Genomic DNA, 23912 nt, shown 5'->3' with positions numbered 1-23912 from the left:
GTAAGTTCAAATTTAAGTTTATAGACATCATCTGCTTTCTTACTATAATATTAATATAATCACATTTCTTGAGAAGTTTTCTATACTTCTCAGACCAGTAGGAACAAATCATATAATAAATCCTTTATATTACATTTGAAATCTCCTGAAAAGCGGAGACTATACCCAATATTCTAAAAATATCAATACATTATCCAGAATAATAGCATGATATGTATGAACATTAAATAAATATTGTCATCCATATATGAGACAACATTGTCACTGTTAAAAATGACCATTTGTGCCAAATAAGTTTAGTGAAATACTAATTTAAAGAGGCTTGCTAACACACTTTAGGTTCAAAGATATAAATAGGCTGAAAATAAAAGCATGAGAAAGGATATAGCATGCAAACAGCAGCCATAAGAATGCTGGAGTGGCTATACTAACATCAGACCAATAAACGTAAACAAAAAAAGCTCTAGAGAAAAAGAGAGAGATTTTATAATGGAAAAGGGTCAATGCATCAGGAAGATATAACAATTAAAAGCATACATGCACCCCAAAATTGAACCACCAAAATACAAAAAGCAAAAGTGACAGATGTGGAGGGAGAAATAAACCCTTCATGAATAACAGTAGGGATGTCAATACTGAAATATGAATAGTGAGCAGCACAACTAGATAGAGGATCAGAAAAGAAGTAAAAAATTTAAACAACACCATAAACTAAGTATACCTAATAGATATAAAATGCACATTCTCAAGTGCATATGGAACATTCTCTAAGACAGACCATATCCTAGGCCAGAAAACAAGCTAAGATAAATTTTAAATGAGTGAGTTCATACAAAACATGTTCTCAGATCACAATGAAATGAAATTAGAATCAATAACGGGCATACCTGAGAAACTCAAAAATATGTGGACAGTAAACAACGTACTCCCAAAACACCAATGAGTAACAGAGGAAATTATATAAGAAATTAGAAAATATCTCAAGATGAATGAAAATAGGGGCACAACATACCAATATTTATGGATGCAGCTAAAGCAGTATTTGAGAGAAATTTAGAACTGTAAATACTTATATTAAAAAAGAACAAAGATCTCAAATCAATTACCTAGCCTTCCACCTTAAGACACTGAAAACAAGAAGAGTAAACTAAACCCAAAGCAAGCAAAAGGAAGGAAATACATATTGGAGCAAAAAATAATGAAATGCAGAATAGAATTCCAATAGAGAAAATCAACAAAACAAAAAGTTGGCTCTTTGAAAAGATCAGTAAAACTGACCAACTTTTAACTGAACTGTCCAGGAAAAAGAAAAGAGAAGCATTCAAATTACTAACATCAGGAATGAAAGAAGGAACATCACTAACAACCTTGCAGAAATAAAAAGTATTACATGGGAATACAATGAAAAATTGTATACCAACAACTTTGATAATCTAGATGAAATGGACAAATTCCTAAAAAGACATAAACTACTGAAACTGACTAAAGAATAAATAGAAAAACTGAACAGACATATAACGAGAGAAATTGAATTAGTAATTGAACTTCCAACAACAACAAAAAGCTTTTTTTAGCTTTGCTAGTGAATTCCACCTCTTTACAAATACTTCTGAAACCTGGAAGAGAAGAAACACTTCTCAACTCATTCTATAAGGCCAGTAAAAACTGAGGTCAAGCCACACAAAAACATCAAAAGAAAATAAAGCTATAGACCAACATCTCTGATGAATGCGAACACACACCAAAAAATCCCAACAAAATACTAACAAATTGAATCCAGCAACATATAAAAATGATTATACACCAGGACAAATCAGGATTTTTCTCAGGAATGGAAGGTTAGTTTAACACTTTAATATCAATCAACATAAGCATATGATAAAACTCAAAACACTTCATGATAAAATACTCAACACCAACACACTAGGAATAGAAGTGAAATTCTTCAATCTCATAAAGGGCAAATGTGAAAAAACAAAAAAACAAAAAAACAGCTAACTTCATAGTTAAAGGTGAAAGACTGAATGTTTGGCCCCATTAGGAACAAGACAAGGATGTCTGCTCTCATCACTCCAATTAAACATTATACTGGAGGTTTTAACCAGTGTAATTAGGAAAGAAAAATAAATAAAAGGCTGGAAAGAAATAAATAAGACTATCTTTATTTGCAGGTGACATAATTTTGTATATAGAAAATCCTAAGAAATCCACCAAAAAAACTGTTAGAACTAATAAGTGAGTTTAGCAAGTTTGCAAGATACAAGGCATTATACAAAAATCAATCTTATTTCTACACAATAACAATAAATAAACCAAAAATGAAATTAAGAAGCAATTTCATTTACAATAGCATCAAGAAGAATAAAGTACTTAGGAATAAATTTAACAAAAGAAGTATAAACTTAAACTCTGAAAACTACAAAATATTGTTGAAAGAAATTAAAGAAGATCTAAATAAATGGAAAGATATCCCATTGTCATGACTCAAAAGACTTAAAATTGTTAATACTGCAATACTCCCAAGTTGATCTACAGATTCTGTACAGTTTCACCTCTTGAAATCCTAGGTGCCTTTTTTTGCAGAAATAAAATCTGATCCTAAAATTCATATGGAAATTCCAGGGACAAAGAATAGCCAAAACAATCTAGAAAAAGAAGAACAAAGGTGGAGGACACATACTTCCCAAATTTAAAACTTACTACAAAGCTACTGTAAACAAGGCAGCATGGATGGCACAAGGCAGATATACAGACTATGGAAATTCTCACCTTCAATTCAGTTTTGACAAGCATACCAAGATAATTCAATGGGGAAGGAATAGTCCTCAAAAATTGGTGAAAGGAATGCAAAAGAATGAAGCTGGACTCCCTCCTCACACTATATACAAAATTAACTCTAAATGGACCATAGACCTAAACATAAGAGCTAAAACTATAAAACAAAAGAAAATATAGGAGTAAATCCTCATGATCTTCAATTTGGCATTGATTTCTTAGATATGACACCTAATAGCAACAAAAGAAAAAGATAAATGGTACATCATGAAAATAAAGATCACATGTGTTTCAAAGTAAATGATCAAGGAAATGAATAGATAAAAAATGGGAGAAAGTTTTTGCAAATCACATATCTGATAAGGAACTTATAAACAGAATTTATAAAGAATACTTACAACTCAATAAGAAGACAAATAACCATTTTTTAAATGGGCAACGAATTGAATAGACATTTCTCCAAAGAAGATCTACAAATGGTCATTAAGCATATGAAAAGATGTTCAGCATCATTAGCCATCAGGGAAATGCAAATGAAAACCACAATGTGCTTATAACTCAAAACAATAAAAACAACCCAATTAAAAAATAAGCAGAGGGTTTAAATACACATTTCTCCAAAGAAGATATACCAATGGCTAATAAGCACATTGAAAGATGCTCAACATGATTAGTCACCGGGGAAATGCAAATCAAAACCACAACGAGAGGGCTTCCCTGGTGGTGCAGTGGTTGGGAGTCCACCTGCCAATGCAGGGGACACGGGTTCGATTCCTGGTCCGGGAAGATCCCACATGCCGCAGAGCAACTAAGCCTGTGCAGCACAACTACTGAGCCTGCGCTCTAGAGCCCACAAGCTACAGCTACTGAGCCTGTGTGCCACAACTACTGAAGCCTGAGCGCCTAGAGCCCGTGCTCTGCAAAGAGAGGCCGCCACAGTTAGAGGCCAGTGCACTGCAATGGAGAGAAGCCCACGCACAGCAGCGAAGACCCAACACGGCCAAAAATAAATAAATAAAATAAATAAATTTATAAAAAAAAAAAAAACCCACAACGAGATACCACATCACACCCACTAGAATGGCTATCATGAAAAAGAGAAATAATAACAAGTGTTAGCAGGGATGTGAAAAAAATCGAAACTCATATGCCACTAGTAGGATTGTAAAATGGTGTAGTCACTGTGGAAAAAGACTGGCAGTTCCTCAAAAACTTAGATATAGAGTTACCATATGACCCAGAAACTTCACTTCTAGGTAAATATCCAAGAGTATGAAAACATATGTTCTCCCAAGAAACATATGCACAAATTTCCATAGCAGCATTATTCACAATATCCTAAGAGTGGAAGAAACCCAACTGTCCATCAACTGGTAAATGGATAAATAAAGTGTGGTACAGCCAGATGACGGGATATTTCAGGCAATAAAAACAAAGTACTAATACATACTACAACATGGAAGAATTCTGAAAACAGTATGCTAAGAGAAAGAAACCAGTCACAAAATGTCACATATTATATGATATCATTTTTATGAAACATCCATAATAGGCAAAACCACAGAGAGAAAAAGTAGAACTGGGGGATAGGGGCAAGTAGGAATAGGGAGTACTGCTAATGGGCCTGGGGTTTCTTCTGGGGATGATGAAAATGTTCTAAAGTTGATTGCACACCTCTGTGAATATACTAAAAAGCACTGAATTGTACACTTTAAATGGGTGAATTATATGGTATATGAATTATATCTCCATAAAGCTGTTTTATTTTTTATATACCATTATAATGCTGGTAATTAAAGCAGAAAAATAGAAATAAATAAAAATATATTTAAAAAATCTTTTTAAAGGCCTGCTTAAGAACATGTATTTAGTGGGAACTCTAGAAGTTACATTTCATTCCAGGCTGCTTGGTAGTGATAATTAAAGAAGATGTACCATTTGTATTCTATTGTAAGTCAAGAGATGACTATGCTCATACTTTGGAAATCCCTCATAATCATATTCCTGTCATCTAAGAATTGTCAGCATGCCAGAGGAATAAGAAAGTGAAAATAAATTACCATTTAGTAAGCAGAAAATCCCACAGAGAACCACATTGTGGCTGTGAAGTGACTAGGTATTCCCAGGTGCAATCAGGCAGAATCAGAGAAGGGGCTGTGTGTACTCATGGAATCAAACTCCCCTTCCACATCTGGAGCTCCATAGGAGCCCTAATGCTGTGACAGTACTAACCAATGTGCCTCTTCTCCTCAAATCTGGGATAAATGGGGTGGTACTTTTTATGTCAATGGGTATAGGAATTCATCACTCACAATCTTTAGTAAAAATATATTTGAGGAAAAATGGGTAACTAACTGACCTTGTTAAGCAATATGCCCTAGAATCTCATCATAATTTGTTGGAAGAAGTGGATTTAAACTTATAAGTAGACTTTTGGAAATGAAGTAAAATTTTTATTTTATTAAATTTTAATTCTAGAAATCAATAGTAGAATGTTTTTTTTTCATGGTCACTTAGAAACTGCTTTAAGTGTATTCGGTTCTTTTGATAAGTTAATGTAACCTTTTTGTAAGAGCAATTTATGATGATTTTCCTATAAAACTAAAACGAATGTGCCTCTCATCAACAAAAGTACAAGAAAAAGAAGATTCTACTTTAGAGTTAAGAGTTATAGTTAGAGGACAAAGTATAATATAAAAATATTGAGTCTTCCCGATCATTCACTTTACATATTCATTTGTGTATCTCTCCATTCTCACTGTTTCAATGTTATTTTCATGTATTTTCTCATCCCCTATTCATTCATGTATTCAAAAACTCATTACAGGTAAAACCTGAACATTAGTGGAAAAAGTAGGGAAGTCTGAATAAAATGTGGAGTTTAGTTAATAGTATCATACCAGTGTTAATTTCTTAGTTTTGATCATTGTACTATGATTTTGTAAAGTGTTAACAGTAGAGGAAACTGGATGAAGGGTATAGGAACTTTCTGTACTATGTTTGCAACTTTTCTGTAAGTACAAAATTGTTTTAAAATTTTAAAGTTGACAAGTAGAACCTGAATTAGTTCTTTAAAAAATAAATTTTGACAATTTCAAAATGGTTTTTATCTTTAGAAAATTATGCAATCTAGAGAAGAAGGGGAAAAAAATAGGTAACCACCTATAAAGGTGTTCATTTGTTTCCTTTACATCACAATCTCCTAAATTATAAAATTAAGAATTTAAAAAGATTATTTCCCAAACACAATTTAAGACTGTTTTAACATTTCATTCATTTCTCCATATCTATTCTCACTACTTTCAGAGTTTGCCAAATGAAAAAGAAAAATGATGTGTTTTTCTAAGTTATTCCTTAAAACCTTGTCTGGTTAAAAAGTACATAAGAAACTTTAAATCAGTTCTGACACACGTTCAATAAAGAGGCATGAATTTGGAAAGTCACCAAGAATTTTTCTCCTTAGTCATATTACTCAACCTAATCACTTCATAAAACAACAAAAAATGTTAAAACTTTTTTAAAGTAGTTGGCTTCATTATTGTTAAATAAAAAGTTATTGTTAAATATGTCCATGTCTCTATGTCATATTTTTATTTCAAAATGAGGCATTCATTATACAAATGTAATCGGCAGAAAATTTTGTTTTTACTCTAGGGCACATGAACTTTTTAATGATCTACTTTCCAAAATATGAATTCTTCTACTATTTACTAACTGCATAACCTTTGGCAAGTTCTTAGCCTTTGTTAGTTTTTTGTCCATTGTAAAATCTTGCTAATAACAAAATCTACCTCATCAGTTGGTATGAAGATTAAATAAGAAAAGGTGTATAAAAAACCTTTTTATGAATGTAAAAGGCTGCACAAATGTGACTTTTTTAAGACACTTGGTGTAGTGCTCTAGAAGACCCATCAGAAAAATTTGACAGGGGCTCAGGGGAGAGAGCCAAGATGGGAACCTCAATCAAGGACAGAGGAAAGAGGGAACGGATGTATTCAAGAGATACTTAGAAATTTGAATTCATAGACTTGGATTATTGATTGGGTGATGGAGGGGTTAAATTAAATCAATTGGGGGGAAAATCAATAGGAAATTAAGCTTCTTAATATGACGGTAATATTTTGATTATGAAAGCCACCATAAGTATGACTTGCAGCCCTAGTTAGGAAAAGTATCTTTAGTAGAAATAGAGCAGCACAGAGAACAAAAAGTGGTATATTCAGATCAAACAAGGGTTTTAGTGACTAGGAAGAACACAGTCACCACAGTGACTGCCTTCACACTTTATGAGCACAGACTCTGGAACTACACAGTATCTGAACCTTCTGTTCCAAGCACAAAATCTACTTGAGCCATTCACTGATGCTAAAGAATATGCTTTTAGCACAGTCACATACAAATTTTCACAGAGTAACATTTCCCCTACATGAAGGAAGCTCTGTTGAATGGCTAAAACACAGAACTCAAAGCTGTAAATTCTACTAGTAGGTGCCTTCACTTTTTCACCTATAAATTGGCATAACAAAATCTATCACCTATGTGCCTCAGTGACATTATGGAGTCCTCCAACCTAAATCACATATTTTTAGAACTTGAAAGGATCCTATAGTTAAGTCCCCGTATCGATGGAGGCAGAGAAGCAGGAAAGTATACAGTTGTTAAGAGATCAGTCTCTGCTACTTACTGGCAAACAGATCCCTGGTAAGACAGAGAAAAGAGAGTTAGCATTGTAATGCACTTCATTTAGGCTAATAGTGTTGCACAATACCAACAAGAGAAAGTCTTTAGAATGTTCACCTAGAGCCTGGAAGAGGAAGATCATTTTTCTTAATCACATCCTGAAAGGCTCAAAGTTCCACCCCATCTCCCAGCCACACACCTTCTCAGCCTCGACAGAGCACAAGTCAGAAGCCACAAACACAAGAAATTAGGATGCCGGAAGGAGGGAAGTAAAGAAAGATTTAAGAAGATGAGGGAGAGAAGAGTCCATCCTCCTGATGCACCTGCCACCCCAGATAGGCAACTCAAGAGAAGATGTAACAAATTGACTTGTGCCATTCTCTGGATCCCACGTGGATGCTTGCTGACCTAATACTAAGAATTTCTTTCTAATAATAAATTAAAACTTTCTACCCTTCCAAACATTAAAGGTACAACTTAGAGGTATCGGACTTACAGAAGGCAAAATTCTATACTGCACTTTAAAACCAGTACCTAACTTTTTGCACAACCCTTAGGAGCAAGCAATCCTTGTTATAGATGAGGAACAGCAAGGTTACCTAAATACCGTAAGATGTTACAAGCGTTTAGCAGCTAAGTCGGAAGGAGACCCCAAGTGACCCTGAGTCCACTGCCTCTACCACATTACTGGATTCAATTACCTTCCTTAAGGTTTCATGACCAGGTCTGGATACTTAACTATTTTGTATTTAGTAAACCAGTAAGAAGCTAGCTTCGGGTCTCCTGCATGTTCATAATGTCATGTACAACTTCATGCTCTTCAAAGTGCTTTAACATATGCTGTTACATTTAACTCTCAATAAGAATTCTGTAAGTACCAATCGTATCTCCATCTTACAGATTATGAAAGAAAGATTTAGATGATAAATTAACTTGTCAAAGTCACAGAGAGCAAATGGTACAACTAGAACTGGAACTCAGAAATTCTGACCCCAAAGCTTCTGATCTTTTCACTACCACCTTGCCTCCATGTATTATTCTAATTCCAACATTCATCATCTCTCCTTTACAGACAATCACTAGAAAGCAAAAATTTTAAATGAGTGAGTTGATTTGTCATTTCTACAACTACAATTAAGAAATAATCAGTTCTGATGTGGGATGGTTTGTTCTACAAAATTTAAGTGAATGGCAAGCAATCGAATGCACCTACAGAAAAACATGCTTTTACCACTCTGAAAAATGTAAACCAAAACCTTTTTCAGAAAATAACTGGAAGAATCCATTCACTGGGAGCCTGCTGAATTAAAAAGGTAGACAAAACTGGGAATTCCCTGGCGGTCCAGTGGTTAAGACTTCCACTGCATGGAACACAGGTTCGATCCCCGGTCAGGGAAACAAGATCACCCATGCTGCGCAGCACGGCCAAAAACAACAACAGCAACAGCAACATCATAAATAAATAAATATACAAATTTATTTTAAAATTTAAAAAATTTTTAAAGTAGACAAAACTACAAATTTTCAAAGATCCCTTAATACGCCAAACATACTATTTTCTTGTCCAGAGATTAAATACCATCTAGATTATTCTGAGTTAGCTCCCACAGTGAGATGCCCAAAATATCATCTAGCCTGGCTGTCCTCTTGAGTTTAAATAGGGTTAGACTGAGAGAAAATGGAATGGAGGGTTGGGGAATTGTGATATTTTAAGGGATGGCCTAAGAAACTATTTGAAAAGTTGTTTTGCTTCTTTCCATGTTGTTCTTCAAGAAAAAGTTTCCTAGTTATAGTTTCTGTGCTACAGCTTTCAGTGCTAGCGGATCAGAGAAAAGCAAAAACAAATCTAAACTAAACATCAATGTCTCTAATTTCTGAGACAAAACAACTTTCACACCCACTAAGATCGGCATATAGTCAATCCTATATTTAACAGGCCTCCTCTGAACTCAGTCTTACATATTCCAGAAGTAGCTCCAGACCTTTATAAGAGTTGTCTATTTCTGGTATGATTTAGGTAAGCCATACCTAGAAGCAACAAAACAGATGAACCCTTGAGGATGTTCCCTATCCTATAATTTTACCTATTTCATTTAATTTTCATTTCTCATCAATAAATGATGTCTCAAAGAACTACACTATGGATTTTGAATGCAATTACTTTTGAATGAAAAATCTTTCTACACCAGTGTTACAAGTTATCCAATACAGTGCTTCCTGAACCCTCCAAGATAAACTGGATAGAATCACTCTATGTAGTTGTGGTGGCCACATGCATGGAGTTGCCAGAATAAGCCAAATAAATGCAGCAGATGATCTGGTTTAAAAAATTATTTTAGTCTTATTTAGTTATGACAAAAATTAGATGGAACCAGTGACCTATTAAGGCCAGTCTTGGAACACAATAATAAACCATCAGCGCGTAGGAGAACATTTAACTTTCTGCTGTCTATGGCAGCACATTTGTTTCATCCAAATGGATTATCAAGTCATTAAGATACAAGTTTTAAAAGGTGGAAAACATATCCTTTTTTACTCGCTCAAAATTGCTATCTAATGTATCAAGAGATAGCTTCTCTGTTCCTTTCATTCTGGTTCTCTCTTTGATAATTAGGTTCAGACACTAATAGTAGAAAATGTTTATACTGAGATCATAAAGCTTAGTCCATAACCAATTTTTGCCACAGGCAAAGCCAAGAAAAAATCATTTAAAGCTACAAAAAGTCCATTGTTACTAGCAGATTTCTCCACAAAGTGGAAAGATTGCGCCTAAATCCCACCTGCTCTTTACATAGCATTGCAGCATGTTGAGAGACTGTGACAGATTGTATTTTCCAAAGATGGCTGCAATATCCCCTTCCACATGCCCTTTTAGTACCAAAACATTCCCTGCCCCCATCAACAGGTGGAGTCTAATTCCTTTCTCCTTCATTCTGGGTGGGTTTGTGACATGCCTGCAACCAATAAAATTTTGCAGAAGGGTTACAGCATGACCTCCACAACTATGTCATAGAACATATGTATTGGTGACTTTGCCTTGTTTACTGGAACACTTGTGTTAGTGGAGCCCTGAGCCCCCATATAAACAGTCTGACTGCTCTAAGGCCACATACTGTAAGGAAGCTCACACTAGCCCATGCAGAGAGATGATGTGAAAAAGTCCTGAGATTAGATGGGGAGATGCCTGGCAGCCCCAAGCTGCCCCAGCCCCCACTGTTCCTACTTTGACTGCAATTGCTTGAGAAACCCCAAGCCAGAACCACCCAACTGAGCCCTTTCCAAACTCCTGACCCATGGAAGCTATGAGAGTTAATAAAATGACTGCTCTTGTTTCAAGTCACTAAGTTTCAAGGTGATTTGTTACACAATAATTATTAGCAGAATAGAGATCAAGGCTTACAAATGACCAAGAAGAAAACTGGCCTACAATGCAGAAGGAACACCTGGGAAACAAAAGGATATAAACTACAGTTCTTGTCCCAGTTTTAGGTGTTCCAAGATCCCTCTGAAACTATATGCAAAAATTCTGTGTGTTAATTTCCTAGAAGACGTTTGATAGCTTTCATCAAATTCTCAAAGAAGTCTATGACTTTTAAGATATATTAAAAATTGATTTATAATTTTAGAGAAGACTTTGCAACTAGTTTGGATGACTGAAGCAAAGAATGAATGTGACGGTATGATAAAGAAATGAGGCTGAAAAGACAGTCTCTTCAATAGGTGGTGCTGGGAAAACTGGACAGCTACATGTAAAAGAATGAAATTAGAACATTCCCTAACACCATACACAAAAATAAACTCAAAATGGATTAGAGACCTAAATGTAAGGCTGGACACTATAAAACTCTTAGAGGAAAACACAGGAAGAACACTCTTTGACATAAATCACAGCAAGATCTTTTTTGATCCACCTCCTAGAGTAATGGAAATAAAAACAAAAATAAACAAATGGGACCTAATGAAACTTAAAAGCTTTTGTAATGCAAAGGAAACTACAAACAAGACAAAAAGACAACCCTCAGAATGGGAGAAAATATTTGCAAACAAATCAACGGACAAAGGATTCATCTCCAAGATATGTAAACAGCTCATGCAGCTCAATATTAAAAAAACAAACAACCCAATCAAAAAATGGGCAGAAGACCTAAATAGACATTTCTCCAAAGAAGACATACAGATAGCCAAGAAGCACATGAAAAGCTGCTCAACATCACTAATTATTAGAGAAATGCATATGAAAACTACAATGAGGTACCACCTCACACCAGTTAGAATGGGCATCATCAGAAAATCTACAAACAACAAATACTGGAGAGGGTGTGGAGAAAAGGGAACCCTCTTGCACTGTTGGTGGGAATGTAAATTGATACAGCCACTATGGAAAACAGTATGGAGGTTCCTTAAAAAACTAAAAATAGAATTACCATACAACCCAGCAATCCCACTACTGGGCATATACCCAGAGAAAACCATAATTCAAAAAGACACATGTACCCCAATGTTCATTGCAGCACTATTTACAATAGCCAGGTCATGAAGGCAACCTAAATGCCCACTGACAGACGAATGGATAAAGAAGATGTGGTATATATATACAATGGAATATTACTCAGCCATAAAAAGGAATGAAATTGGGTCATTTGTAGAGACATGGATGGATCTAGAGACTGTAATACAGAGTGAAGTAAGTCAGAAAGAGAAAAACAAATATCGTATATTAACGCATATATGTGGAACCTAGAAAAATGGTACAGACGAACCAGTTTGCAGGGCAGAAATAGAGACACAGATGTAGAGAACACTACAGAGATGTAGAGAACACTACATGTAGAGATGTAGTGTATGGACACTAAGGGGGGAAAGTGGCGGGGAGGGATGGTGGTGGTGTGATGAATTGGGAGATTGGAATTGACATGTATACACTAATATGTATAAAACGGATAACTAATAAGAACCTGCTGTATTAAAAAAATAAATAAAATAAAATTCAAAAATTCAAAAAAAAAAAAAAAGAAAGAAATGAGGCTGGATAGCAACCAAAGACAAATCATGAAGGCCTGATATTATATACCTAATGAGGTTAGGTTTATTTGTTTATTTGCTTCCGTAACTATGATGGGAAATAACTGTAAGGTTTCCAGAAAAATAAAGTTCCAAGGTCAGTTTTATTGAATACAAATTAAATATCACTGGCATCACTTTGTAGATTAGAGAGGAGTCATAAGAATCATAAGGTTTGAGAGTTGAGGCAGGGAACCAAGTAGAAAATTACTGCAATTATTCATGAAAAAGATCAGAGGCCAAACTAAGTCAACAGCAGTAGGAATAAGAAGACAGAACAAATGGTCACAAGAGTTAGAACACAGAATCCAGACTTAGTGAATGTTTGGACAGAAGTTTAAGTTTCTGGGTTTGGGTTCATAGTTCAATTGAGATAGGATAAAGGAAAAGAAAAATAAGTCTGCTGAACTGGTTTTTTGTTTGTTCATTTTAAGGAGTATATCCAATCAAGAGTTGAATATGCAAACCTAAAACCCAAGGGAAAAACAACTGGGTGAAAGATATAAATTTGAGAGCCAAAACATTATGTATGGTAGTTAAAACCACGCTAGGTTTGAGATATTACCTAGGAAAAACATATTGAACAGTGCTACCCAATAGGAATATAAGATGAGCAAAATAAAAACTACATATGTAATTTTTAAAATTTTACTAGCCATGCTAAAAAATGTAAAAGGAAACCAGTGTAATTAATTTTAGTAATATATTTCATTTAACACAACATATCTAAAATATTATCATTTCAAAATATAATCAATTTTTAAAATTATTAATGAGAAATTTTACATGGTTTTGTTCACATGTCTTTGAAATCCATTGTACTTTTTACACTTACAGCACATCTCACCAAACTTGATGCATTTCAAATGCTTAACAGTCCCATGTGGCTAATGGCTGCCTTATTAGAGAGTATAAAAGAGTAAAAAAAATAGATGAGGTCAAAGCACAGAATTCTGGGCACAATCATTACTTTAAAAGCAGGCTGAGGAAAAGGAGGTCATGAAGAAGACTGAGAAGGAGAGAACAGCTACGTGAGAGGAAAACCAGGAAAGACATATTACGGGAGACAAGGAGGAAAAGAGCATCGAGAAGGGGTAGGTGGCCAACACTGTCTACTGTCACAAAGTGAGATAAGAAAGGAAAAGTGAAGTAAGTCAGACAGAGGAAGACAAATATATGATATCGCTTATATGTGTAATCTAAAAGGAAAATGATACAAATGACCTTATTTACAAAACAGAAACAGACTCACAGACTTAAAGAATGAACTTATGGTTACCGGGGCGGCGGGGGGGAAACGTGGGGGGAGGGATAGATTGGGAGTTTGAGATTGACATGTACACACTGCTATATTTAAAATAGATAACCAATAAGTTCCTCCTGTAAAAAATAAATAAATAAACAAACAAACAGAAAGGAAAAGTGTCCACTGTAGTTTCCAGTTAAGAGGTCACTGGTAACCCTCCCAAGAGCAATTTCATTGGTGAGGGGGCTATGGAAGCCAGAATGCAATGGATGGAGGAAGGAAACAGAAACCACATGCCCTTTTTTCACAAAGTATTAACAGTACCTCTTATTACTTAAACCAGTGATTCCAAAACCAGGTGGATTATCAGAATCACTCAGAAGCCTTTTCAAGAATACAGGTACAGGGCTTCCCTGGTGGCACAGTGGTTGAGAATCTGCCTGCCAATGCAGGAGACACGGGTTCGAGCCCTGGTCTGGGAAGATCCCACATGCCGCGGAGCAACTAGGCCCGTGAGCCACAACTACTGAGCCTGCACGTCTGCAGCTTGTGCTCCGCAACAAGAGAGTCCGCGACAGTGAGAGGCACGCGCACCGCGATGAAGAGTGGGCCCCGCTCGCCACAACTAGAGAAAGCCCTCGCACAGAAACGAAGACCCAACACAGCCATAAATAAATAAATTAATTTTTTAAAAAAAAGAATATACAGATATACAAGTAACACCATCCCAGGTTTCTGTTTCATTAGGTCTAAGACATGGGAATTTATGTATCATTTAGAGTTGTCTAAGCAATTCTAAAGACTTCTGGTATATAGTAAAATCGGAATCAGTGTGCCTAAACCTGAAAATAATTCAATCAGGTTCTGAAAGTCTTGTAAGATTACATCCCATAGTTCTGTACTGAAAAGTTTCTCAACATTCCTTACCCCTCAGGACAGGAATTATGATTTACTAGCACAAATGTAAGCTTTATTACAAGTTCAAAGTTCTTTTCCAGTGACTATGACTTCAGGCCAAGTATTTATTATTTTTGCACTTGCTTATCCTCAATCTATAAAAGGAATGACTTAGAGATGACTAAAAGTACATCTGACTCTACTTAAAGGCATCGTTTTTACACAGATTTAAATATTAATCCTCCTAATATTTTAGAACTTTTCATGCCAAAAGTGCAGAAGTCTCCTCCTCCTTGAACATGCAATGAGAGACAGAAGTTAAACTATTTTCTCAAAAGTTAACGTGGACACTATTCCTCAGTTACAACTAAACAGGGTTATGGTTCTCGACAGCCAGTCCGAGGGCAACATGGGTGAGAAGAACATGGTTCAGAACTAAGACTAACTGAGCTAAACCTTATTTCCCTTTATTTCTTCAAAGCTGTGCACTGCCCTTTCAGGGACCCCTTTAAGCTCCTCCTTTATAGTCACTTTACCCTGATTTTACTTAGATAAAAATGCTTGAGTGTAGAATACACATTGTGATCTGTCATGCAGTCCAATCTCCTAGAGAAGTTACTAACTCAGAATTTAAGCTCTCATTAACTTTCCATCAAAAGTCTCTATGGTTCAAACAGCCATTCAAGACACTCTGCATTTTCCTCTTTACTGTGTAAAATGACAGTATGAATTAAACACTACATCCTTGACTAGCCAATCCTTCCTACAAAAGAACTTTTAAAAAAGAGAAAGAAATTCTATTGTATTAGTTTCCAAAATAAAACAGTACATAAAGACTCCTAAAGCTGAAAAACTCTCAAAGGATCATTTGGTCCAACTTCCTGCCTTTAGGCAGGTAAATTTCTAAATCATCCAGGAAGATGCTTATCCCTCTCTCCTTAAAGATCTCCAGAGGAAACAGAGCAGTTATTGAGTATCTAATACATGCCAGGCATGCACCAGAAAGGGAAAAGGAACTAGCATTATTTCCCAGGTGTTTGCCTACACATTATCTCATTTAATCTGAGTACATTTTCCAGGATGTGTGTTAGTACTCTCATTTTTACAAATGAAAAAAACAAGGTTCAGAGATGTCAAGTGGGACTGGGATTTCAAGCCAGGACAGGATCTTTCCCTCCGCCTTGCTAATAGAAACCGCATGACCTGTTTCTTCATGCATGGCAATGTTCAATACCCTAATGGTCAAAAAGCTCTTCGTTCAGCTAACTAAAATATCTTCTCTGATATGAGTTCATTTTCTCTTATTCATTGTTCTATGAACAATAACAATAACTGTTCCAAATCCTCCCCAAAATAGATGAAAACAGCACTCAAATCATTTCTTTGCCTTATCTATGGCAAACAAATCCAGTCCCTATAGACTTTCTCATTGAAGAAACTATTTTATATCCCTGGGATAATTTTGGCCATTCTTTTTAGGATTTTCTCTGATTATAACACTTTTTCAAAGCATGATGACTCAAAACGAACACAATGCTCTCAAAAGTAACCACTTACTGAGATTGAAAAAAAAGAGGGGGAGGTTTTTTCTTTCATAAGATTCAGAAAGCAAAAACATTAGGAAGAAACTTGTTTTTATTAAATGATTTTTAATTGTTACCTCAAGATGAATGTTTTTTCCAAATACTTTTTACCATATTTTTCCAGTCACAACCCAAAAATTCTCTATTCACATTTTCTGAGTATGAGGCTTCTATGAAGTGTTCCACCCAATAGAAGACTCTCCTTTTATTTTTAAGTATGTCCCTTAAAGAACTCCAAAAGGAATCTCAAATGCTATAGCTATTGCTACATGTATCAACCTCTTATTATCAAACTGAAGTTGAATCCTTAAAGATTCCAAATTCATATACAACAAATAATCAATGAGCACCAACTCTGTAGTGGATCTGTGTTATATTCTAGGGATATAAAAATGTATCCCAAAGACACTCCCTGAATTAAGGCACTTACATTCCAAAGTCAGAGACAGATGGACATACAATAAGCAACATAATGAAAATTACATTGGAGCATAGAGAAAGAAGTGGTAAATTCTCCCTAAAGAAGCTAAGAAAAAAACCAAGTCATAAAAGATGAACAAAAGTCCTGTGTATCTAGTTAAGGCTTTCAATAGGGGTACTACTGGCATTTTGGAGGTGAAATTCTAGATTCATGAGCCTGTCCCATACCTTAAGGATGTTTACTCATCCCTACCCCAAGCACTAAATGCCAGTACAACCCAACCATCCCACACATCATTTTAAAACTCCCCTGGAGTGGGGCTGAAGATTACTATCTGCAGATGAAAACCATTGCTAGAGCATAGGATACCTCGAGCTCAGAAATGACATAAGAAATAAGTAGGTTAGGGACTTCCCTGGTGGTCCAGTGGTTGAGAATCCGCCTTCCAATGCAGGGGATGCAGGTTCGATCCCTGGTCGGGGAACTAAGGTCCCACATGCCGCAGGGCAACTAAGCCCATGTGCCGCAACTACTGAGCATGTGAGCCACAACTAGAGAGCCTACGTGCCACAGCTACAGAGCCCATGTGCTCTGGAGCCCGCACACCACAACTAGAGAACCCGCACGCCACAACTAGAGAACCCGCACACCACAACTAGAGAGAGGAGCCCACGCGCCACAACAAAAGATCCCGCATGCCTCAACGAAGATCCCACGTCCTGCAACTGAGACCTCACGCAGCCAAAAGTAAAATAAATAAATACTTTTTAAAAAGAATCACTTATTTAAAAAAAAAAAAGATGGGGGAAGGCTATTGTGCTTGTTTTTTAATAGAACATCTCTGAAAGGATGCAAAAGAAAAGTGATAGCATTGACTGTCTCTGAGGAGAAGCAGGTGAATTGAGGACAGAGGGAAGGAGATTTACATTGTAAACTCAGATACAGAGTGACAAAGACAAACCTGGTTATTATATAGAGAGCTCTCTTTCACTCTTAAAAGAGTCCTGATTTGTATGATAAATTATATAGTCAACATACTTGTTTCTTGTAGATTTAGCATTATGTGAATGTATTACCTCTTCAAAAATACAAACTAAATACAATACAGTGCCTTTGGATAGCAATGTAAGACTATTTTCCTTTTGTGTAATTGTTTGTGTGTCCTTAGTTTTTAAAGGGGGAGATAAATATCTAAGAAGCATTGCTTGTAAACTTGATGTAATCCATCCTGCACATATGGACCAAACTAATCTTATGAAGCACAGCTTTCATCATGTCTCTCCCCTTCTGAAAAACCTCCCTAACTTCACTGTGAGCAAATAACATCTCAATTTCTTTGCTTGACCTTGAAGACTTTCCAAAGCATGGCCTTAATCAAGTTTCCCCCACTACTCTGAAACTTTAACTCTCAGCTCTTCCATGGCTGGCCTATTGCTTTTCTCTAGGTATGCCTGATTCCTTTCTAATTCCCTATCTTTGTTCACTCTGCGATCTCCAATAGGAATGCCTCAATCCATCTGAATCCTATTCACCTTTCCAGGTACCATTCAACTCAAATCCCGCCACTTTCTTGAAATCTCACCCTGAGCCACATTTATATTTTACTTGTAGTAAGTTATAGCAATTTCTCTCCAACAGATTCCATGTAGGCCATAAATTAGATTTTGAAGATTTTATTAATTAAATTAAAAAAAAAAAACATTTGAAGAGCATCTGTTATACTGGGCACAAGGACATAAAGTTGAATAAGAGGCTTTCCCTACCCTGGAAGTTCTCACAGAAATAGCTGACAACTGGCACCATACCCCCTTGCCCTCACACATCTACCCCTCTCGGCTGCTTGCAAAAAAACTCACCTCATTGTCAGCATCACATATGCACACACACACACACACACCCAAACACTCACCCACACACATACACACACATTCCCCAGACCCAGGCCTCTAGGATCATAAAACTCAAGGGCTTTCAAAGGCTGTTTATTCCCAAGAAAGGATTAGAAACTCTGTATCCTACCGTTCTCTATATTGCCTGCTTCATAATGTTCCACTTAATTTTATGCAGTTTTTTATCATTTTCTAACTTTTCCATGAGTATGTATCTAATCTAGTCAATCAAATAATTACTTATAGAGTAACTTATTAAATTCTTTATGGTATGTAAAACAATACTATTCACATATGGTCAATACATCTTTTTCATCAATTGATATAATTCTTGATGTTTAAATGTAAGGTGAATTATTACTTAGAACATGTATCACATATGTCTGAGTCATTTACTTTCCAGAATCTCTCATACTCATTGGTTTCATTCCCAGTACCCTCTCCATTAAAAAAATTAGATAGATGATAGACAGATACATAGATAGATAGATAGATGATATCCCTTTTGAGTAATAACTGGTTAGCACAGAGCCATGAACATAAAAAATAATGGAACATAATTTTATCTGGAGCACAAGACTCTAATTTAAACATAATATATAGACCTTAACAAGTCATTAACTTCTGTCAGAGTCTATGCAAAGGGATTTTTAATAATAACACCTCTCATAATGTTTCCAAGTGCGAACCACAACCATCTCCGTCGGAAGCGCTTGGGGCCATCATTAAATATGCATATTTGCGGGCTCTACCCACAGATCAGTATCTCTGAGGGTGGAGCTGGGGAACCTACAGATATACCAAGCAATTGCTGAGTCTTACATGTACTACATTACACTATACATGTTTGCACTTTCACATTCTATAAAAGACATTTATTTTCCCTTTACAATATCTGGAAGAGGAGCTGTGTGAACATCACTTCCAGACGCACTTCCCCGAAACAGAGAAGCTATACGATATGTTCCAGATCACACAGCACAGTGCCAAGTATTCATTTATTCATTCATTCAGCATTTATTTATTGAGTGCTTAGTAAGTGCCAGGCTCTGTTCTAGGCAATGAGATACCGCAGTGAGCAAGCAAAGACCATGGTTTTATGAGGCTTATGCCCTCCTGGTGCCCCTTTCAGGCAGCCAGGTAAACATTACACAGGTGTGAATGAGATACGGCCAGGCCTCCAGACTCTTAGTTGACTGCTTTCTCACTCCACCAAATGGTGTATTCACTACAGTGCAACATATCCTATCAATAGCAAGCATAAGCAAGATGCAAATACAATAAAAATCAGGCTTCATTCTTCAGGCAGCATGGAGAGTGGCTATAGTACAGAAGGTACTATATATAGCTAGAAGATGTAAAGCAGACTGGGTTCAAAGTATGGCTTTAGCATTTTACATACCTGGGCACCCTGTACAAGTTACCTAAGCCCTTAAGCTTCAGTTACAGAATTTATCAATACATACACCTGGAAGGATCAATGTAAGAATGAAAACACAAAAGCATATGGAAAACATCAAGCATGGATCTAGCACAGTGTAAGTACTCAATGTCAGTTCTCTTTTCTCCGTTATCAAATTTGAATTTTATCCAACAATACCACAGCATTACCTAAAAGGCTAGATTTTAGATTTAGTTGGAGGCAACTGTAACTAGTTTGTTTAAATCTCATCATAAAGACTGCTTTCATAGATTTTATCCTATATTATACATTTAGCTGATGCCCCTTGGGGATAAAAATAACATTATGAGTCCACTATAGAAAAACCATGCATTCTGAGTTTTCTCCTCATAATAATAGTCTATACTTTGGGAACATCACTCATTTTCCAGGCAGAAATATATTAGATCATCACTAAAAATATGTATATATGATAATGTATCTTTCCATCTCTTCAAACTCTTAACTAATACAGTAGGTCCATAAACAATACGTTCCCTGCATCTCCAACCTCATTCTTCCCCTTCTTTGCTAGCTCACAATAATCCAATGAGACTAGCTCCTCAAACCCACCAGACTCTCCAGCATTTAGATGTCATGCATGGTGTTGCCCTAGAGTCATCAGGTTAGTGCCTAATTGCGTCCCACCTTAAATACCTGGCCCTTGGAGAAGCCTTTCCTGACCAACCATCCTGACAACATTAGGCTGCACTGAATAGGGTAAGGAAGCCTGGGTTCCAATCAGTCATCTGACAACATGGAGTTATGCTACAGCACAAATACACAGCTGGGCAGGTAGATAACAACTTCATACGCAACATGATATAACTGGCAACAGTGCATCTGCATTGGCTGGTTAAAAATATTAGCCAGGGCTCTCAGAAGTGACCCCTCCTGTGGAACCTCCGCTGAGAGGCTTGGTGAACTGTCATATACTGCTGATAGCAGGGGGAAACAACTCCTTAAAGGGGGATTCCCAGCATGGGCTGATCCGCTTCAGGCTGCTTTTATCCTCTGCTGTCAAACCACATTTTGCAGAATCTCTGGAAGTATTAAAATGGCCTGAGGCACACTGTTATATGCATGTCAGTAGCATCCTGTACTCTTCTTTAGAGCCTTTTTTACTTGTTTAATATTTCTTTTCTGTTAATGTTTGTCTTCTCCACTTAAGGACCGTGTCTACCTGTGGCCTGTTTAATTGCCAGTAACTGCCATGGTAGCCAGCATACAGAGGATTCCCTCTGTATATGTACAATAACCATTCATTGGGTGGATGAATTGACAAGTGAGAGATGTGTCCGTGTGAAAGAAACACAGTATATGGAGGCCGAGTTTATTTAATGTAATACACGTGAAGTACCTAAAATAATGCTTGGCACATAGTAAGCATGCAATTAGTGTTGCTGTTATTTGCTTAGCCAGAACGAAAATCTCCTGAGGATAATACAAGAGGTGAGTTATTGACTGATAAATAATATGGTTGAGCACACGCTGTGTGGTTATCCCTGTCAGAATATAGCGCAGTGTACTAAAGGAGTAATCTTTCACCTCATCCACCTCAGTTGTTTTTGAGTTAATTCATTTTAATATTTGAATATACAAATTTAAAAGTCCCATATCTTTTCACATACTCACAATTGAGTACAACACTATTAAATAAAACCACTCACAAAAATAATGTCTTGACCATATAAGTACCTCTATGGAAAAGAGCAAAGAGATATATATCCATGCTTCATTCTCTCAATGGATAGAAAGAAAATTGGTGCCCTTGAATATTGTAAGGAAAAGCCACACACATTCTTTCTAAGACTTGTGAAAATGAAACAAAGAAAGAAAGTACAAAAGACCATATATTTTAAGTCACTGAAATCCCAACACCTACTTTAAAATAATAAAAAGAAGTAAAATCTGTAAAAAAAAAAAAAAAAGACTTGAGGTCATTCTGCCTCATCTTATTCCAACACTGCAGCAATATTTCCTGAAGAATTAACTGAAGAAAGTGATTCAGGGAAGGAATACCTACTGGAAAAAGTTTTTTAAGGCTATCAATCTAATTTGTTTTGGAAGTGGATTTTTTTAGTATTTTTATTTACTAAGCTTTCACACTTTTTTTTTACTTTATTTAACGGCATGTTTAGTTTTCCCCAAGAGTCCATTTTCTAAGAGTCTTTGATCTAACCATCCACGTTTTGGTCGTCTATATACTTTTTGGGAACTTCCTATCACCAATGCAGAAGGAATGTGGTTATAAAATCAAATAATTCTTTCACTGTCAGAATCTAATGCATTAACAATCAGACACAACTATGTCCGAGCATTAAGCAACAAATTTTAAAATAAACAACCACTTATAATACTCCAGAGGGAAAAAGAAAACCCTCCACTATGTATATACATCAAATGAAAGTACTCTGGTAGAAATGGACATCCGCGGACTAGTCTAGTCAGCCATTCTACTTCACACGAGGAATATTCCTAAGTCACACAAAGGTGCCTTTACTAAGCTTGAATGATATAATACATATGGAAAATGTGTTCACCACTTGATCTATTGCTTCTTGCTAAAAAGGTTGTTCTTTTCCATGGGGCCATAATGACATTAAGCCTCAAGTACATTCAGAATAAACATTTCCATTTTTAACGTCATTCACTTTCCGTGGTTTTTTCCTAAAATTAACTCATGTTTAAGCCTATGGGGTTAGCAAAGATGAAAATCTCTTTGGAATAAATAGGGGAAAAAATATGAATATTCTAAAGAAGGAAACCTACCTCGGGCCCTGTGATGTGCATCAGACCAGAAACAGCAGAGGCAATGGCATCGTACCCAGCTCGCTGAGACAGTGGACCTGTCTGACCATACCCTAAGACAACAAGAAGAGGTATATTTAGCACCACCCAGGGAGAGCAACAGTACAATAGTGTGTTAAAACCATCTGTATCCAGAAATCCTACAGCATTTTGTTACTATTAGGTCTATACTATCCCTTGAAGGAGGCTGTAAAATTTAATTATGGTGTTATACCCCAGAAGATTGCAAACTGGTGACTTGTGGGCCAGATCCCCATTATACGAATGTTTTGTCTGGCCTGAAGAGTGTTTTGAAATGTTTTTATTTAGTTTCCAACATTTAAAGATCAGGAGATAGCACATAATATACAAATTTCTGGCTTTTCTTGAAAAACCAGAAAACACATTCAAAACTAGGCTCACATCCTCACATGCCAAAAATCAATTAGGGTTAAGTAATAGTTCTTCCCTTTACACAGGGCATAAATTCTCCAATTTGCCGCACTCTCCACCCCTCCTTAATCCTTTATGCTTCAGTCTGATTCAATCATTAACTGACCTTCCAGACTCCAACAGGTATTTGCTACTCTTGCTGCATATAAAACAATATACAAAGTAAAACAAAACAATGTCTCCCTAGGTTCTATTTACATATTTTTTCAAGTATGCAAAGAAAATACAAATGATAATTTAAAATTTGAACATAAATAGAATTAATACATCTCCTGCCAGTGCTTTTTAGGATTACAAAGAGAAGGTGAAGGTGTCACTTTTTTTTGCGATCAGCAAAAATTAAAAGAACATAAAGGGACTTCCCTGCTAGTCCAGTGGTTAAGACTCCACGTTCCCAATGCAGGGGGCCCAGGTTCAATCCCTGGTCAGGGAACTAGATCCCGCATGCCGCAACTAAGAGCCCACATGCCGCAACTAAAAGATCCCGCATGCTGCAACAAAGACCCAGCGTAGCCAAATAAATAAATAAATATTTTTAAAATAAAATAAAATAAAAGAACATAAAAATATTTTATCCTGCTCTCCTCAGTTCTGGTGCCTATTGTTGGATAATAAAGGTTATATGAGGAGCTACATAACTCTGTCTCCAAATCCCATATATTTTGCTTGCTTCTCC

At 36.2% G+C, this 23912-nt stretch overlaps 1 protein-coding gene across 3 annotated transcripts in view; it reads right to left on the bottom strand.

The window, feature by feature from the left end:
* Window positions 1–23912, bottom strand: part of SUGCT (succinyl-CoA:glutarate-CoA transferase) — a 781582-nt gene that overhangs the window by 691462 nt on the left and 66208 nt on the right. For all 3 annotated transcript variants that reach the window (XM_036863201.1, XM_036863202.1, XM_036863203.1), the window contains exon 7: window positions 22766–22857. In XM_036863201.1, the coding sequence (XP_036719096.1) occupies window positions 22766–22857 (92 nt within the window). The remainder of the gene's footprint in view (window positions 1–22765; window positions 22858–23912) is intronic.

Source organism: Balaenoptera musculus, chromosome 9 (genome assembly GCF_009873245.2).
Source record: "Balaenoptera musculus isolate JJ_BM4_2016_0621 chromosome 9, mBalMus1.pri.v3, whole genome shotgun sequence".
Lineage (NCBI taxonomy): Eukaryota > Metazoa > Chordata > Mammalia > Artiodactyla > Balaenopteridae > Balaenoptera > Balaenoptera musculus.
The sequence above is the reverse complement of the archived record's forward strand: the minus strand, read 5'-3'. Positions and strand labels throughout refer to the sequence as shown.